At 44.3% G+C, this 16,082-nt stretch overlaps 1 protein-coding gene across 1 annotated transcript; it reads left to right on the top strand.

Moving 5' to 3' along the window:
- The first annotated feature begins 258 nt into the window (after positions 1–258).
- Positions 259–15,571, top strand: wdhd1 (WD repeat and HMG-box DNA binding protein 1). The gene is given in 26 exon segments (XM_022748967.1): positions 259–286; positions 561–654; positions 1,136–1,247; positions 1,391–1,542; positions 3,004–3,115; positions 4,052–4,102; positions 4,795–4,890; positions 5,041–5,133; positions 5,765–5,871; positions 5,998–6,139; positions 6,616–6,823; positions 7,175–7,359; positions 7,451–7,635; positions 7,735–7,976; positions 8,588–8,725; positions 8,852–9,008; positions 9,647–9,761; positions 9,970–10,101; positions 10,182–10,405; positions 10,687–10,826; positions 11,237–11,293; positions 11,600–11,631; positions 11,734–11,892; positions 12,098–12,240; positions 12,348–12,483; positions 15,199–15,571. Coding segments are annotated over 25 exon segments (3,381 nt in total). The 5' UTR covers positions 259–286; positions 561–577; the 3' UTR covers positions 15,385–15,571.
- Positions 15,572–16,082: the final 511 nt, after the last annotated feature.

Consider the following 16,082-nt stretch of genomic DNA (forward strand, 5'->3'; position numbering starts at 1 on the left):
TCGGTTCTTAAATAAAGAAAAAAACATTTTTCAACAAAAATACCAAAAATGATTTTAAAAAGGACAAATACATATTTTTAGTGACAGACTTCTTCAGACAAACATTTCAGAATAGATATCAACTGATTGACTTGTTTTTTTTCTTCTTGCGTGGTTCAAATGTGGGAGGGCTTTCGACGTTTGCGTCATGACGTAGGTGGCGGGAGTTGTGACGCAGAGTTTCCTTGTTTTCAACGCAGCGCGGGAGATTCAGGAGAAGAGAATCGAGTCTGTGAAGTGGAAAGTTGTAGGTTGTCATGTTTCTCTCTTTACAGATTATAACCAGTCACATATCTTCTCCGTTTGGTGCGAGTTAAACGTGTCACGCTGTAAATACAGTGTGTGATTCCGACCGTTAAGTCTGAATTAGCACTTTGTTCTTAGCTTTAGCTCAACTCTTCGGCGAGCAGCCTAGCTGAGCTGCAGACTGTGTTGTACAGATGTGTCACGGATGTGTATTGTTCATACGTTAAACCTGGTTTAACGTGTTGATTTGTGTTTGTGCGTCTCTGTTCGTCAAGGCTGCTGGTTTGTGAAAATGCCTTGTGAGAGGAAGCCGATGCGCTACGGCCACTCGGAGGGTCACACCGAGGTCTGCTTCGATGACCAGGGGAAGTAAGTCAGATAGATCCATGAGCAATACAACAACACTGAGCTGCTCCAGTCAGAAGTTTACTTAAGTAAGAGTACAGAACCACTTTATGCACATTGTCTGTTCACTTACTGTGCATCTATTATTGTTACTCTTTATACTACTATTTCCTTTTTTTAGATATCACTTTTTCTTTCCTAATTCTGTATTAGTGCTGTTGTAACAAAACAATTAATCATTAAAGTTATTCTGATTCAGCAAAATGTACTTAAAGTATCAGAAGTAAAAGCAGCTGTTCCCTTTGACCAAAAGTTATTACATACACCCGTTTATTAGATATATATGAAATGTCTGACAAATCAAGGCACCACATTTATTAGCTGGAGAAGCGGGTCCAAGCTTTACAAAAAAACATCCTTATTTTTTGTTGCACAGTGTTAAGTTGATTAAAAGTCTTCCGTCTTTTTGTTTTCTCAAATCTGACCATGATCAAATTTTCCTCAGGTTCATCGTAACTTGTGGAAATGATGGAGACGTTCGGATCTGGGAGAGTCTGGATGACGACGATCCAAAGTTCATCACTGTTGGTGAAAAGGCGTACTCTCTCGCACTCAAGGTTGGTCATCAGATTCAGGTTGTTTTGAGATCTGTCTTTCAAGACTCGTGACGTATGAAAGATTTCTACTCGGACCTTGAGTGATGAATCAACACATGTTGGCAAAAATAGCAGCTGATTGAGACGTGTTCTTTCCTCCACAGAACAACAAGCTGGTGACGGCGAGTTCCAACAACACAGTGCAGATCCACACGTTTCCTGATGGTGATCCAGACGGCATCCTCACCCGGTTCACCACCAACGCCACACATGTCGCCTTCAACAGCAGCGGCTCGAGAGTTGCTGCCGGATCCAGGTACTGACCGGACAAACAGAAGAAAGTGTTTCAAATTAAACAATAATAATATAAATGGAAGCAAAGGGAAAGCACGAGCCTGGCTCGGTCTAAATGTGGTAAGATTCACCTTCCACCACCTTCCTGTGGTATAACAATTTGAGAAAATGGACACAGCACATGACACCACATAAAAGCTTTATCCACTCTTTATGCTAAGCTAAGCTAAGTGAGGATGCTTCAAAAATATTGCCATGAATGGTTTTTATTTATCAATTAACTTCATACAAAGTGCAGCTTTTAAACAGCTTTCCAGGTACTCGGCACGTAGGTTGTTCCAGGATCTTGGAGAACCTGCCACAGATCCTCTGTGGATTTAGTCTCAGTGTCTCTTCATGTGATCACAGACTGACTCCGGCTGTATGTTTGTTTTTCGTTTGTTTGGTCATCCTGCAGAAAGAGTTTGGTTCCTCCCCGATGGTACGATGTAATAGATAAGAATCTAAACATCTAAAGTGCTTATAATGTTTTCCACAGTACTGTATATCTCTATATCTTCTGTATATCTGCTTGATATATAAACAAAAAATAGTTGCTGACAGACTTCATCAGTCAATGAAATTTGCACAAACTGTTTCAAGAGTCACAGTTACACAGACAGAGACTTCATAAACATTTCTGAGAATTTTTCAGACCCCTTGTGCGACATAATCCTGGAGAAAATGACCAAGCACTAGAATGCTAGATATGTATTCAGGTATGAGGATGTCCGGCTGACTGGGCAGATCCATCGCTTCTCCCCGGGGATATTTACCTGCAGCGACGTGATCTCAGTGCTGAGAGATGGTCGGATGTCACGTTCACTTTGTCAAACCATGCATGTTCACTCCACCCAGGCCTCTCCTGTGGCGGCCGGAGAAGCTGTCGTGCGCAATGTGCCTGTTGTGTTCAGTGTGGTGCGCGCTTTGACTAACCCCAGACCATGATCTCGTTAGGTGCGGTGTTGTTGTTCCAGCACAGAACGAGCTGCACACAGACACCAGAGCACCTGAATGATATTTCCCCCTTACAGACAGAGCAGCCCTCTGGATTGGTTTATGATTAGTCTTGATTGGAGATAAACGTCTGTTTGCTGCCAGAATTGATTTACCCTAAACGGGTTTATCACTGCAATAGAAGCACAGAGCATGGCGCCATATTGATGCTGCTGTTTTCACACTGGTAATTCTTGTTGTGATATTGACTGTGAAAATTCAAGCATCTGAGGCTGTTAGGGCAGATTTGGCATTTGCATTCTGGCAGACGCTGGAGGAAATCAGGATTATTTTTGCTTCTCTTGTTCATCGATTTGACAATTTGCACTCGTGTGGGTTTCACGCTGGCGTGTCCTTCCCCTCAATCCTGTAGCTGCTCGCCGCCAGTCGCTCACCTGCGAACACGTGCTGTCCGCATATTTACTCTCAGTCTCTCTCTTTTCCTCAGTGACTTCATGGTTAAGGTGGTGGAGGTGTCGGACAGCAGCCAACAGAAAACACTCCGGGGCCACGAGGCACCTGTCCTCAGTGTCACCTTTGACCCCAAAGATGACTTCCTGGTGGGTAAACCTTCCCTCTGATGGTGGTTTTCTGTTTGGTTATGAAGACTTTGGTCTCTAATTTGAACTCACGGCCATTTCGGAGGCTGCAGTTTGTGTTGCATTACAGCGACAGCATCACAAACTACATCCTCCAAAATCTCCATGAAGTTGAATCAACACGTCTCTGGAACAGTTTTAACACAAACTGAACATTTAAACCTTCACCACCTGCAGGACTGTTGTATTAGACTGCAGTAGCTTGAAAATCTGAATCTGTCCCTTAACTCGATTAGTCAGTAGACATGGAGGTAATCTGCAGATATTTTTGAGAGTCAGTGAATCATTGGAGGAATTTATGAAGCTAAAATACAACAAACATAAAAACATTTTCTTGTTCCTTCTCGTCCATTGTCAGAATTTTCTGTTTTCCATCTTCATTTTACATTTTATAGCCCAGACAACTAATTAGTTAATTGAGAAAATCATTGGCAGATTAATCTACAAGTTAGTTGCAGCCCTATACAAATAAACCTGAGGTTTTGACGTTGCTTTCGTTGCTCAGATCGACAGATACTGTACGTTGTTGTCGTTGTTGTTGTCGTTGTTGTTGAAAGCTTCCAGAAGAATTGAGGAGATGTTCCAGTTCAGCTGTAGACACAGATTTCTGAACAGAAAACCCCACAACCAGGTTTTCAGCTTTTGTGAAAGATGGATGAGAAAATTAATTTGGCTGGTCGAGACGTGAGACGCATTTTCAGTGTGTTAACCTTCACACTCTGTTATCAGGCTCCTAACATCACAGCATTATATCACCACGGCATAATTCCTCTCAAAGACTTGTAGACGACGAATTAGCCGAGCTCTGTTTTTAAAGGTGCAGTTGCAAGTGCATCGTGTTTGGGTGGATAACGTTTGACTACAACACTGACAGACTTTTATCTGTTCTTCTGTCAGGCGTCTTCCAGCTGCGATGGCTCTGTGGTGGTGTGGAGTATCGAGGAGCAGGTATGTCAGCGTTTAATCACACACTCACCCTTTCTTTTTCTTTCTTTCTTTCTTTTTTTTTTTTTTTTTTAGGGATGCCCCGATTTTTCATTAAAAATACGTGATTGGAATTAATGCTTCTAGTCACCGATCACCTGAAAACCGTTCCCCTGTAGTTAATACTCTGGTGTCTGCGACTGAGAGAAGCACTGTAGCGACAAGCCACCAAAACAAAACATGTCGGCCGTGTGGATCTTTTACATATAACGTACGCCATCTGCAATGCATGCTATGATAAAATACTATTTGAATGCAGCCTGTATCTGACTTGAAATCCTATTATTCTTCAGTTTGCATAATGCAACTGAGTTAATGTTCTGAGACATATTGCCTTTTATTTATTAGACTATTTGCACTGTTAAGCCTATTGAATAAGCTTAATCATTTTGTTAATAACTGTTAATTCACATAAATTAACATGTGTAACTATTAATTATTACATTGTTTAATTCAGCTGTTCTTACTGTAGGATACTTGTTGCTGCTGTAACGAAACAAAAAATGATTGGTATCAGCTGTGGATCTGCCAATCTCATGATCAGTATTGGCAACAAAAGAATATGATCAGGGCATCCCTAATTTTTTTTATTTTTATGTGCTCTCCATCTGGCCAGTCCGTCAGATACCGATCTGCTTTGTGTCTGTTCTGTTCAGGCTCAGGTGATCAGTTGGCCTCTGCTGCAGAAGACCAACGACGTCAGTAATGCAAAGTCTCTGTGTCGGCTGGCCTGGCAGCCCGGGGCGGGAAAGGTCAGTGACACGACTCTTACACCTGCATTTCTGCTTCCTCAGTGCAAACCACATCAGCGATTAATCAGTGACATCATGATCAGTTTTTAAAAGAGACGGAGCAGAACAATAATCCTGAGTTAACCAAAAGTTGTCTGTGTGTACACTCAGTTTTTAGCGGTTCCTGTCGACACAAAGGTGCACCTGTACGAGCGAGGCTCCTGGGATCATGTGAGCACTCTGTCCGACGATCTGCTCACACAGGTGAGATACAGTCAGACACACACTCCTCTTCGTGGTTGTTTTTTTGGGCTGCCCTGATGAAAGCTAACCTGAACCCAGGCTTCCTGAGAGACGCAGGAGTCACATTCAATAATGTGACTGATGCAGAATCCACTGACGAGCTTGTACAGAGTTGCAAAGTGTGACGAGTTGCTGGTTCTGAAAGTTGTTTGACTCCATTCTGTTTTTCCATTTCAGTTTTATACAGTAAGTTTAATATTACTGAGCCTACAGGTTTGAGGTATTTGCCATTAGTTTAATTTAATATTGGTTCATCTGATGGTAAATACGACGACACCCAACAGGACAAACTTGCGGTTCCTGGAAAGCTTCCCCTTAGCAATGTTTATGTAAATATGTAAAAGGGTAAAATCTCCCTTCAGTGATCCAAAACTATTTAAATATTTTACAGAAAGTCAAATATTTCCTGTATTGCTGTCTGTCCTCTTACTTTCCTTCATCTGATGGGATGATTTTGAGGACAGTGGTTGAAATCATCGGCCGAACTGCGAGTTCAGTTCGTCAGCGTTCTGTAGGAAATCTGTTTGTCTGTTTGTTTGTTTGTTTGTTTGTTCTCTTTAAATTTATTTTCCCGCCCTGTTTTTCTCTGCAGCCCATCAACGTGGTGGCCTGGTCTCCGTGTGGTCAGTTCCTGGCAGCTGGCAGCGTGGGGGGTTCACTGACGGTGTGGGACGTGAACAGCAAGCTGAGTGTGGAAAGGTGTGTAACAAAGGATGTGGCCTGAAGTTGAGAGTCACGAGAATGAGGCTTTATGATGATTTAAAAAAAAAAAGAAAAAAAAAAAAGATATGAACTACAGTTGAAGTTTCCTGCTCTCTGCTGCAGGCAGAGGCACGAGAAAGGCTTCACCGTGTGCGGTTTGGCCTGGCACCCGTCAGCAGGTCAGATCGCCTACACGGACACAGAGGGCTGCCTGGGCCTGCTGGACGGACTCAGCACCTCCACACCCGACTCCAGCGCCGCCAAGGTAACCAGAGACGCACCTTCAGGAGAGACGAACCAGGCAAAGGCTTGGGGGCCCCCACGGGGAAAAGAGGGCCCCTCCTAGTGGCACATTTTGTAATGAGGGCTATAAACCCACTTAAAGCTCCCATACGGTGCAACACCTAAGTGGGGCCCCTGATGATGTGTGCTGTAGCATCTACCGACTGCATGTGAGGCGTTTAGGGGACATCTGTAAATTGTACCATCTACTGATAGTCTGCATTTGAGATTGGGGGTTTCTGGGCTTTGATTGGCTTCTTTATGGCGGGTTTAAATGTTTCCTCCAGCTCAGGAGCACCAACAGCAGGATGGTGATGACTGGCTAGAAATTAAAAGTCAACAAATAGCTGATGATGTTTTTTCAGCCTCTCTCGTGTCAAGCCGTCTACACACAACATCTAATTTTCAGTATTTTTTTCTCCATCATCATCATCATCATCATCATCATCATCATCTCAGCAGGCACCAGTGAAAAAGCCAGCAAAAGACTATGATGACCTGTTTGACGATGACGATGATGGAGTCATGGATGAAGGAGTGAGCGACACCAACTCGCCAGCGAAGAAACATGTCGCCGGGGACGACGACGATGACGACGATTTCCTCATGCCCGCGACCGGGCGGGTGAGGAACAGAGGGGCGATCCTCGACGATGAGAACTCAGTGGGTGAGTGAGGGGAGGGAGGGGCTTACAGTTCGGAAATACCTTCAATCAATACCTTGTCCAATCCACAAACAAACAATCTGAACAAATATTTGACAATTTTACTAATTTACATCGCATAATACATTAAATAAATATCAGTATTTTAATGTGTGTATGTTCAACGTCACACTCAGATCTGATGAAATGTTAAATGTGAGTGAACCAGGTTATTTTTCCAAATTAATTAAGTGGCTTTTTATCCTATTATTATACAGTAATTAACCAGGTATTGTTACGCGAGTGATCCCAGGGTCGTGAGACTTTAATGGAGCTATTTGTAAGTTCCATCTCTGCACGTGTGTCTTCATTCAGACGCGGCGTCGCTGAAGCTCGGCCAGGACAGATTCGGGGACGACGATGACGCGGGCAGCGCTGTGGTGGCTGCATCTGCCCCTCTGGTGCCCTTACGTCCCGTCTATGAGGGGCCCATGCCAACGCCTCCCCAGAAGGCCTTCCAGCCGGGCTCCACCCCTGCGCACCTCACACACCGCTTCATGGTAGGACACACTGACAGATGGATCTAATGTTAGCGCATGAGGAGTGTGTGTGTGTGTGTGTGTGGAGTGTAAATGTCATATTGTGCCTCAGATGTGGAACTCAGTGGGAATAGTGCGAGGTTACAATGACGAGCAGGACAACGCCATCGACGTGGAGTTTCACGACACGGCCGTGCACCACGCCATGCACCTCACCAACTCGCTGGGTCACATCATGGCTGATCTTTCCCAGGAGGCCGTGCTGCTGGCCTGCCCCAGCACAGAGGAGCTCGCCAGGTAATCCTCCTCCTCCTCCTCCTCCTCCTCCTCCTCCTGTTTGTGTTTTTGTTTTGTGATTTTTAGCAAATCTTTAAACCTGCGCCTCTCTCCTCACAGTAAGCTGCAGTGCCTCCACTTCTCATCATGGGACACCAATAAGGAGTGGATGGTCGACCTGCCGAAGGGCGAGGACGCGAGGGCGCTGTGTGTGGGTCAGGGCTGGGCGGCGGTCGCCACCAGCACGCTGATGCTCCGACTCTTCTCCATCGGAGGCCTTCAGAGGGAAATCATCAGCCTGCCGGGGCCTGTGGTCTGCATGGCCGGACACGGAGAGCAGCTGCTGATAGTCTACCACCGGGGTTAGACACACACACACACACCACACACACACACACACACACACACACACACACACACACACACACACACACACACACACACACACCTTTTTTTGTGTGTAAAATCACCCAAAATCACAGAGTTCCAAATTAAAAACACTTTTCTTTGTTTTATTTAAACAGAATATTTTCAGGTTTTAAACTGTAGTTACTGGAAAACGAGCAACTTAGTGAAATACTCGTAGTATTTTGTTATTTAACGTGGTTTCTGATCGTTTACGGACTGAACACTTCAAATACATGTAAGTGGAATAATCCATCTCAGTCAGCATCAGATCTGCATGTTGGATTAGTTTTGTTCATATAATTTCATCATTATCTGTTCATCTCAAGTAAATGTCAAGGCTCTGCAAATTAATTTTCTTAGTGCCTGAAAATGAGCTGAAACCGGTGGAAGGTTAAAACCAGCAGGCTTTGGAAAATCCCCAGCAGAGATACAAATGTAGTGAATTACTTTAACATGCCTGTCCCTATTATTAAATGTACTGTATTTATATATTCTCCGCACTCTGTTGAAACATCCCTCACACTTTGCCTCATGTCGGTGCATGTGTCTGGTTTTCCGTCATCAGCCACAGGTTTTGACGGGGAGCAGGCTCTGGGCGTCCAGCTGTTGCAGTTCGGTCGAAGAAAGAGGCAAATCATCAACGGAGAACCTCTGCCACTTTCTCACAAGTCCTACCTGTCCTGGCTCGGCTTCACTGCCGAGGGTCAGTCAAGAAGAAATTCCCTGACTTTGTTTCCACACATTAAATTAACAGTTATTACAGAAGTTCTCGTCGGACTCCACCTGAGACTTTTTAGGATGACGGCCTGGTTGTGTTGTGGTTTTTCAGGTACCCCTTGCTACGTGGATTCGGATGGGGTGGTACGGATGCTGAACCGCTCCCTGGGAAACACATGGACGCCAGTGTGCAACACCAGAGAGACCTGCAAAAGCAAATCAGACCACTACTGGGTGGTCGGAGTGCACGAGAACCCTCAGCAGCTCAGGTGAATCCTCTGCTGCGTCTTAGACTTTCATGTCTCTGGTGTTTCTGAAGCTCAGTTTGGACGCGGTTAACATCACAGGAGGAGGTGGGGAATAAAATCTTCACTGTGCTCCTCAGTAATTTAACAGCATTGATAAATTACAGGATGTAACAGACGGGGACATGCAGCTCAACGTTTTCTCTTAGTCGACTAATGTGTGAATCAGCCAGTCGTTGCAGCTCTGCATCAACTTGCAGAAACTTGGGACTTACTCAAGTAAATTGGGGTGAACATTTAGTTGACTTGTCCTGGTTGTTCCTGTTTGGTGGTGTTCATACGTTCAAGTGGTTCAACGCATTTCCTCCATGTGTGAAAGTTATCAGAACCAAGAAGGCTGGGGAAAAATACATTTTCAGCTTGGATGGAGGTGTTTCCTACAAGAACCTGAATGCATCACAGAGAACGAATTAGAGTCATAAGGTCTGGACTCACAGTTGGATCTGCACGTGATGATAACAACTTACAAAACACAAACTTTACAGTGTGAGGGAGAAGATTTTCGTTCTGCCAGCTGAAATAAACTGAAACCTTTTGGATGTGAAATATAAAAACAAAGAGTACGCTTTCAGAACTAATCCGGTCTGTTCTCGTCCCGTCAGGTGTATTCCATGCAAAGGCTCCAGGTACCCCCCCACCCTGCCCAGACCCGCCGTGGGCATCCTGCCGTTCAAGCTGCCGCTGTGTCAGACCAGCACAGAGAAAGGACAGATGGAGGTAAACACACCTGAGACAGATGCTGAAACAACAACAAAAGGCAGATGAACAATTATGACATTTCTTATCATTTTCTAAACTTCTGAACTGTTTCACAACGGAAGAGAAACTAAATGGTGCGAGTGCAAAGAGCAACAGTTGGATACTTGTCTGTAGTGTTGGAAGCACACGGCACTAATTCAGCCTGTGGTCCTGTGTCGTCCTCCAGGAGCAGTTCTGGCGTTCAGTCCTCTTCCACAACCACTACAGCTTCCTGTCGTCCAGCGGCTACGAGATAGACGAGGACGGACAGAGTAAATCCCAGAAGGAGCAACAGGAGCTGCTCATGAAGATGTTTGCAGTGAGTGGGGGTCACACCTGATATAATGACCCCTGATTTACGAGGTGTGCCGTCTTATGTCTTATTATGTTTTCTTCCAGTTGTCCTGTAAGCTGGAGAGGGAGTTTCGCTCCGTGGAGCTGGCGGAGCTGATGACTCAGAACGTGGTGACTCTGGCCATTCGCTACGCGTCCCGATCCAGACGCATGGCCCTCGCCCAGCGGCTCAGTGAGATCGCACTGGAGAAGGCCAACCAGATCCAGGAAGAAGAGCCAGAGGAGCGGGAAGAGGAGCCACAATACTCCAGCGTCAGGCAGAACTCTGGGTAAAGAAAATGAATACGAACACAGAATTGGGAGAAACACTTTATTTACGCAGCACACTCAACTGTGACACAGAGCTGCTAGCATTGTCGCTAAAACCCTGAGCTCTCCTTCAACACATGCCCAACAAGCAACAGAGCAGGTAAAACTCACCACTCTGTGTAATTCATAGACTGACTCCAGACCAGTGACTGTTTGTGCTGCTCAGATTCATTTAACTTAAACATTGAGGAGCACGTGAAAGGGGAAGGCTGCGTCATTCACAAGCTTCTTATTTGGACAGGTACGGCCAGAGCGAGGTCGCAGCAGGACGTCACGGCAACAGACACAATCAGGAGGAGGAAGAGGAGCAAGGAGAGTAGCTCGGTGAGGAAGAGGACGGACAGGAGATGGAGACGGAGGAGTCGACGGAAACCAAAAAACGTCAGTTCCCCCTTCTTTTTTTTTTTTTTTTGCTTCAGCTCTTTGCACATGTTTGCATCTTTGCACCGAAAGTGAAAAGTGGAGGATGTTTTCAAAAATTGAGGCCATGAATAGTTTTTCTGCAGGAACTCGGCAGGTAGGTTTGTCCCAGCGTCTCGGAGAACCTGATACAGCTCCTTCGTGGATTTAGTCTCGGTGCCTCCTGTCTCTTCATGTGATCCCTGACTGACTCAGTGGTTTAGACCATGTGCTGCAGGACTCCTTGTCTCCGGAGATTGTTGTTGACTCGTTGTCCTGCTTCAGCATCAGATGTCTCTGTGATTGTAACTCGAGATGAATCTAAAGTGTCTCAAACATTTGCACAGCAGTGTTTGTCATTGATACCAGCTGACACGTCTCTCATCCTGTAGGTATGAATCCGTTTGCTAAAGAAGCAGGATCACCTGTGCAGCCGTCTCTGACACCGAGTGAGTAAACATCAGTCAGAAACCTGATCTAAGTTATTTTTGCAGTGACTCATGTTAGATACACTATCCTGAACCGTGTGATACTGTAGACTGCTCATTTGATCCAGACGTCAGAGATTCAACATTTATTTGATAAGCGTGAATATTAACCACGGAGTGTAGAAAAACTAAAACATGAAATCAGGTTTCTGTCGGGATTTGGGATGTTTAGTCTTGGCATGTGTGTTTACTATGTAATAGTATTAGTTTGAGGGCAGGGCGTTGTTATGATATGTGTTAACTGATTTCTCTCATTTGTTTTTTCAGTTGGTAAAGCAGGACGTGCAAATCCTTTCAAGGTGAGCACTCCAGATGTTCGGACAGCTTTTCCTCTGATTATTAGATGTGAATGGAGACTATTAACTGGAACGCTGTTAAAAGTTTAAACGGGATATTTTCAGGTATCTGGGAAAGCGTCGACTCCGTCTGGTCAGCCTCGAGTCACAAACATCCTGGACAACATGACGTCCAGCAGGAAGTCGGCTCCACACAGCGGAGCTGCAGGGAAACCAAACAAAAGTCCCGTCCTCAAACCTCTGGCCCCCAGGGCCAAGGCGAAGGTACCGATATCAACAAACCTCTCCGAGCTCAAAAATGCGTCACAACATAGACACAAATTAAATACCATCTTGAGGTCACCACATCACTGTACTTTATTTCTGATGTCACATAACTGTAAACGATCACAAACATCAAATGCATCTGTAAAATAAGTTGCTAAGTTAATATTTACTCATTAATAATAATTTCCCCGTCCCTCTCCAGACTCAGTCCACGCTGCTGCAGATGACCGCCACAAAAGCAGCCAATAAGAAGACTGAGGAGAACACGGAGCCGGCGGCAGAGCAGCAGAAACAACCAGAAGTCCCGCCTCCGGCTTCACCAGCTGAGAGCGCTGAAAACAAGAGGTAGAACCCGACCTTTTGAAACTGCGGAGACTCCTCGTGCAGACTAGGTTTTTTTTTAAAAAGAAACATTTCCTGACTCGGTTGTGTCGTTGACTGTGTCTGTTCAGGCCGAAGACGGGCTTCCAGCTGTGGCTGGAGGAGAACAGGAAGAGCATCCTAGCCGACCAGCCTGACCTGGAGGAGACCGATGTCATCAAAGAGGCCATGGGGCGATTCAGGACGCTGTCAGCAGACGAGCGGCTGGTACGATGCACAGCTTTAAACACGTGTAATTGTAATATTTTAAGGCTCATAATGGCTGCAGTGGTCACATGTTGTGTCATTAGTATAAACATAAAATTTAACCTAAAGCGAATCCTTAAACAACTTCCACTGCTGACTCCACTTGCATTTTCGTTCACATGCGCCGTTCATCTTGGCAAAGAGTGAAATAGTAGCGTGTGACATCGCACCATCTTTTTTTTTTTTTTTTTTTTTTTTTTTTTTATTTTGTCTCTAAAAATGAGCCGTTTTCAGTTCATTCTGCCTCGATCTCGTTTGCCCTGAAGAGCTAATTGACCAGTGAAACCCAACAATTAGACGGTGTGAGTCAGCAGTGATCATCAGATGCAGATCCATTAACCCCGTCCTCGCTGCGCAGCTCGTAGACGCACCGGTCGTCTTTGCACTCCACAAAAATGAATTCTCTACACGCTGCACTTAGATACAACTGTATGTCACTATCTCGGTTCAACATCTGTTCAGTAAACTGTTGTCTAATAGGTAGAGGTGCTGCACACCCCTCAGCACCCCAACCGTCCACAGAGTCCAGCTCTGTCACATAGTTTTTGGTTTCCACTGATTTTCACAAAAAAAATAAAAATAATCCAGATTTTAAAAACCAATTTTCACTAAAATGTCACGTCCCCCACTCATGAACACATGACGTCAGCTGTGGTGGGTCGATGGCTGAATAAACCAGGGCGGTCGTGTCAGTAATGACACACGTGATCCTTTCATCCACCCGAGTGCTGCAAGATGTCAGTCTGTGGGTTTGTGTAGTCGCCTGCTCCTGACCCTGCATTCATCAAGACTCTCAGCAGAGGCTGGATGACACTCGACAGACAGAAAGAAAAGAGGAAGTGGGGGGGGGGCTGTTGCCTGGGGAACCTGTGGAGAGTGTTTTAGCAGTGAGGGCACAGAGCATTGATCTTATGATAATCCTGTGTGAGGGACAGTGAGTGGGTCAGTCTGCCACTGAATGATTATAACGATACAGTTTTCAGTTATTTTAAAGGACGGTTTCAGTGTCATTTGCCTTTTTTGATTTTTCATCACTTTGAGAAACATTCAAGGCCGCTGCAAAATTATCACCACTGCTGCAATATAATTAAGTGAGAACTACGCGACTCTGCAGAGGGATTTTAATTTGAAATGACAGATACAGGAAGCGGGGGGACACCCGGCTGAGGAGAGAGAGAGAGAGAGAGAGAGAGGAGAAGAGAATAAGAAAGAAGAGAGAGAAAGGTAGATTTAACAAGCTAACATTAAGTTTGAGTTTTTATTACCTTTTTTAATATTTGATGACTGCTGGTGTCCTACACACACACACACACACACACACACACACACACACACACACACACCCAGGAGCTCGGACTGGCCGTAATCCGGGCGCACCGGGACAAATCCCAGTGGGACACCATATCAGTGGGTCGCTGTCAGTCTCATTACCGACCCTCTCTGTGGTGGACGGGTCGACGTTTTTTGGGATCGTTGCGTCTAAAATACCTGATTTCGCGGCAGCTTTTCTAAAAATTGCCGTGCATGTTGCGAGGTTTTTTAGATGGTTGTTTTTTTTTTTTCATTTTCCGAGAATTAATTTCAAGCATCTGCTGTTTCCATCTGAAGACGTCACTGTGAAACTCTAACAGGCGACGTTCTGATGTTTCATAGACAAAATGAATAATCAATTATCTATATATATATATATCTATCTATTATATAATAATCACTCATTAAAGTAATCATGAGTTGCAGCCATAATTATATCAAACAGAGGAAAGCAGCAAATCCTCACATGAGAAAACCTGAGAATGTTTTTCAGTTTGATGAATGATCTCAACTATTCATCAGCTGTTGACTAATTTTCTGTCCATTAATTGATTAACTGAGCGATTGATTCATCACTAATTCTTCTATCTGAGTCTTCACCTGCAGCCTTTTGTAAATTATCCATAAAATTCAAGTGAAATTCAATCACAGCTGAAGCTTTTGACTCGTGTTGAGCAGATTATTAAAAACCTGCAGGAGCACGTTTGACTTGAAACCTTGTGTGTGCGCGTGTGTGTATGTGTGTGTGTGTGTGAGAGTGTGTGTGAGTGTGCGCGTGTGCGTGCGCACGAGTGTCAGAGAGTTTCTCCTAATGACATTATTCTGTCCAAATACAATAAAATGACAGTTGAACAGCAGGACGTCACAGCTTGAACCATCTACCAGCTCTCTAATGCGTGTGTGTGTGTGTGTGTGTGTGTGTGTGTGTGTGTGTGTGTGTGTGTGTGTTTGATACGTGTTGGGTTAATGGCAGTGCTTCATGGGGTGCTGGAGGTGAAGAGTTGTGTGTGTGTGTGTGTGTGTGTGTGTGGGGCCTGTGCTGCTGCCACTCCACTCACCAGGCCTGATGATTCATCCCGGCTCCATTACGCTCAGTAAAGCGCTTCCTTTTGTCTCGGCTGGAGAGAGAGAGAGAAATAATAAAAGCAGGAGGAGGAAAAGAGCCAGCAGGCCAAAGAGATGCAGCCTGTCAATAGTGATTATACATGACAGGATGCAATTTCAGACGCACGCCTGAGTGTCCACGTGTGCGTTTAGTCATCGTCACGTAGGTGTTTGGAGCCTGGATAGAGACAGGAGAACAATATCATTTTGTTTTGTCCTGTGCAGTAATTAACATGTGCATTTATGTCCTTTTTTTTTCAGTCATGGACAAACAGAGCAAAAGGCCAAACTGGAGATGCAGCAGATCTAAAGAAGAGGAAAAGAGGAGGAGGAGGAGATGGAGAAAATGAAAATGGACAAACTAAAGTGGATGAAAATAGCGCCAAGAAGAAAAAATCTTTGGATCCCTCCTCTAAGCTTTCAGCATTTGCATTTAACAAAAACTAAACATTTTAATAGTTTTTTGTTTGTTTGTTTGTTTGTTTTGCTCAGATTGATTGATTTGTGAAATCGGTGGAAGCTGATCACTGACATGTTTTGTTTTGAGGCACTTAATCAGAACATTTAAAGCCCTGAAAACGTCCTCAGAGCTGCTGGGTTTGGTTTCCTGGTTTATTACACTCATAACATTTCTTAAAACCCTTTTTACTGTATTTTAATGTTTAAATAAATTTAAATGTGAGTTCTTGTATGTTAACTCTCACTACACATGTTCATCAGCATCTCTACACAACCAGAACCAGAACTTTGCTGCTCACACTGAACATAAGCTTTCAACCCTGCTCTTATTTGTTCACTGACAATTCCAGTAAAGTTTATTCAAAATGGATTGGCAAATATATCAACATGAGACGAGCATTAAACTTAGTATTTGTCTAAAGTAAAATGTTGGCCCACGCTCACGTTTGCTGTTTAGTTCAAATCACAAAGTACAGACACAAAAGTGGAAAAAAAAATACCATTTAATTTCTATTTATCAGCTTTGGCTAATTGGGTTTGTATTCTTACTTTAAGTTTTTATATTTTAGTTTTGTTACTTTTACTCAAATGTAAAAAAATAAAAAACCATCACTGTCAGAGGGTTGATTTAAACTGTTTAATTAACTGATCAAACAGGAGTTCTGGGTTTTCCCGCTGTTCACTTG

The sequence above is a fragment of the Seriola dumerili genome, unplaced genomic scaffold (assembly GCF_002260705.1).
Source record: "Seriola dumerili isolate Sdu_G_001 unplaced genomic scaffold, Sdu_1.0 BDQW01000011.1, whole genome shotgun sequence".
Lineage (NCBI taxonomy): Eukaryota > Metazoa > Chordata > Actinopteri > Carangiformes > Carangidae > Seriola > Seriola dumerili.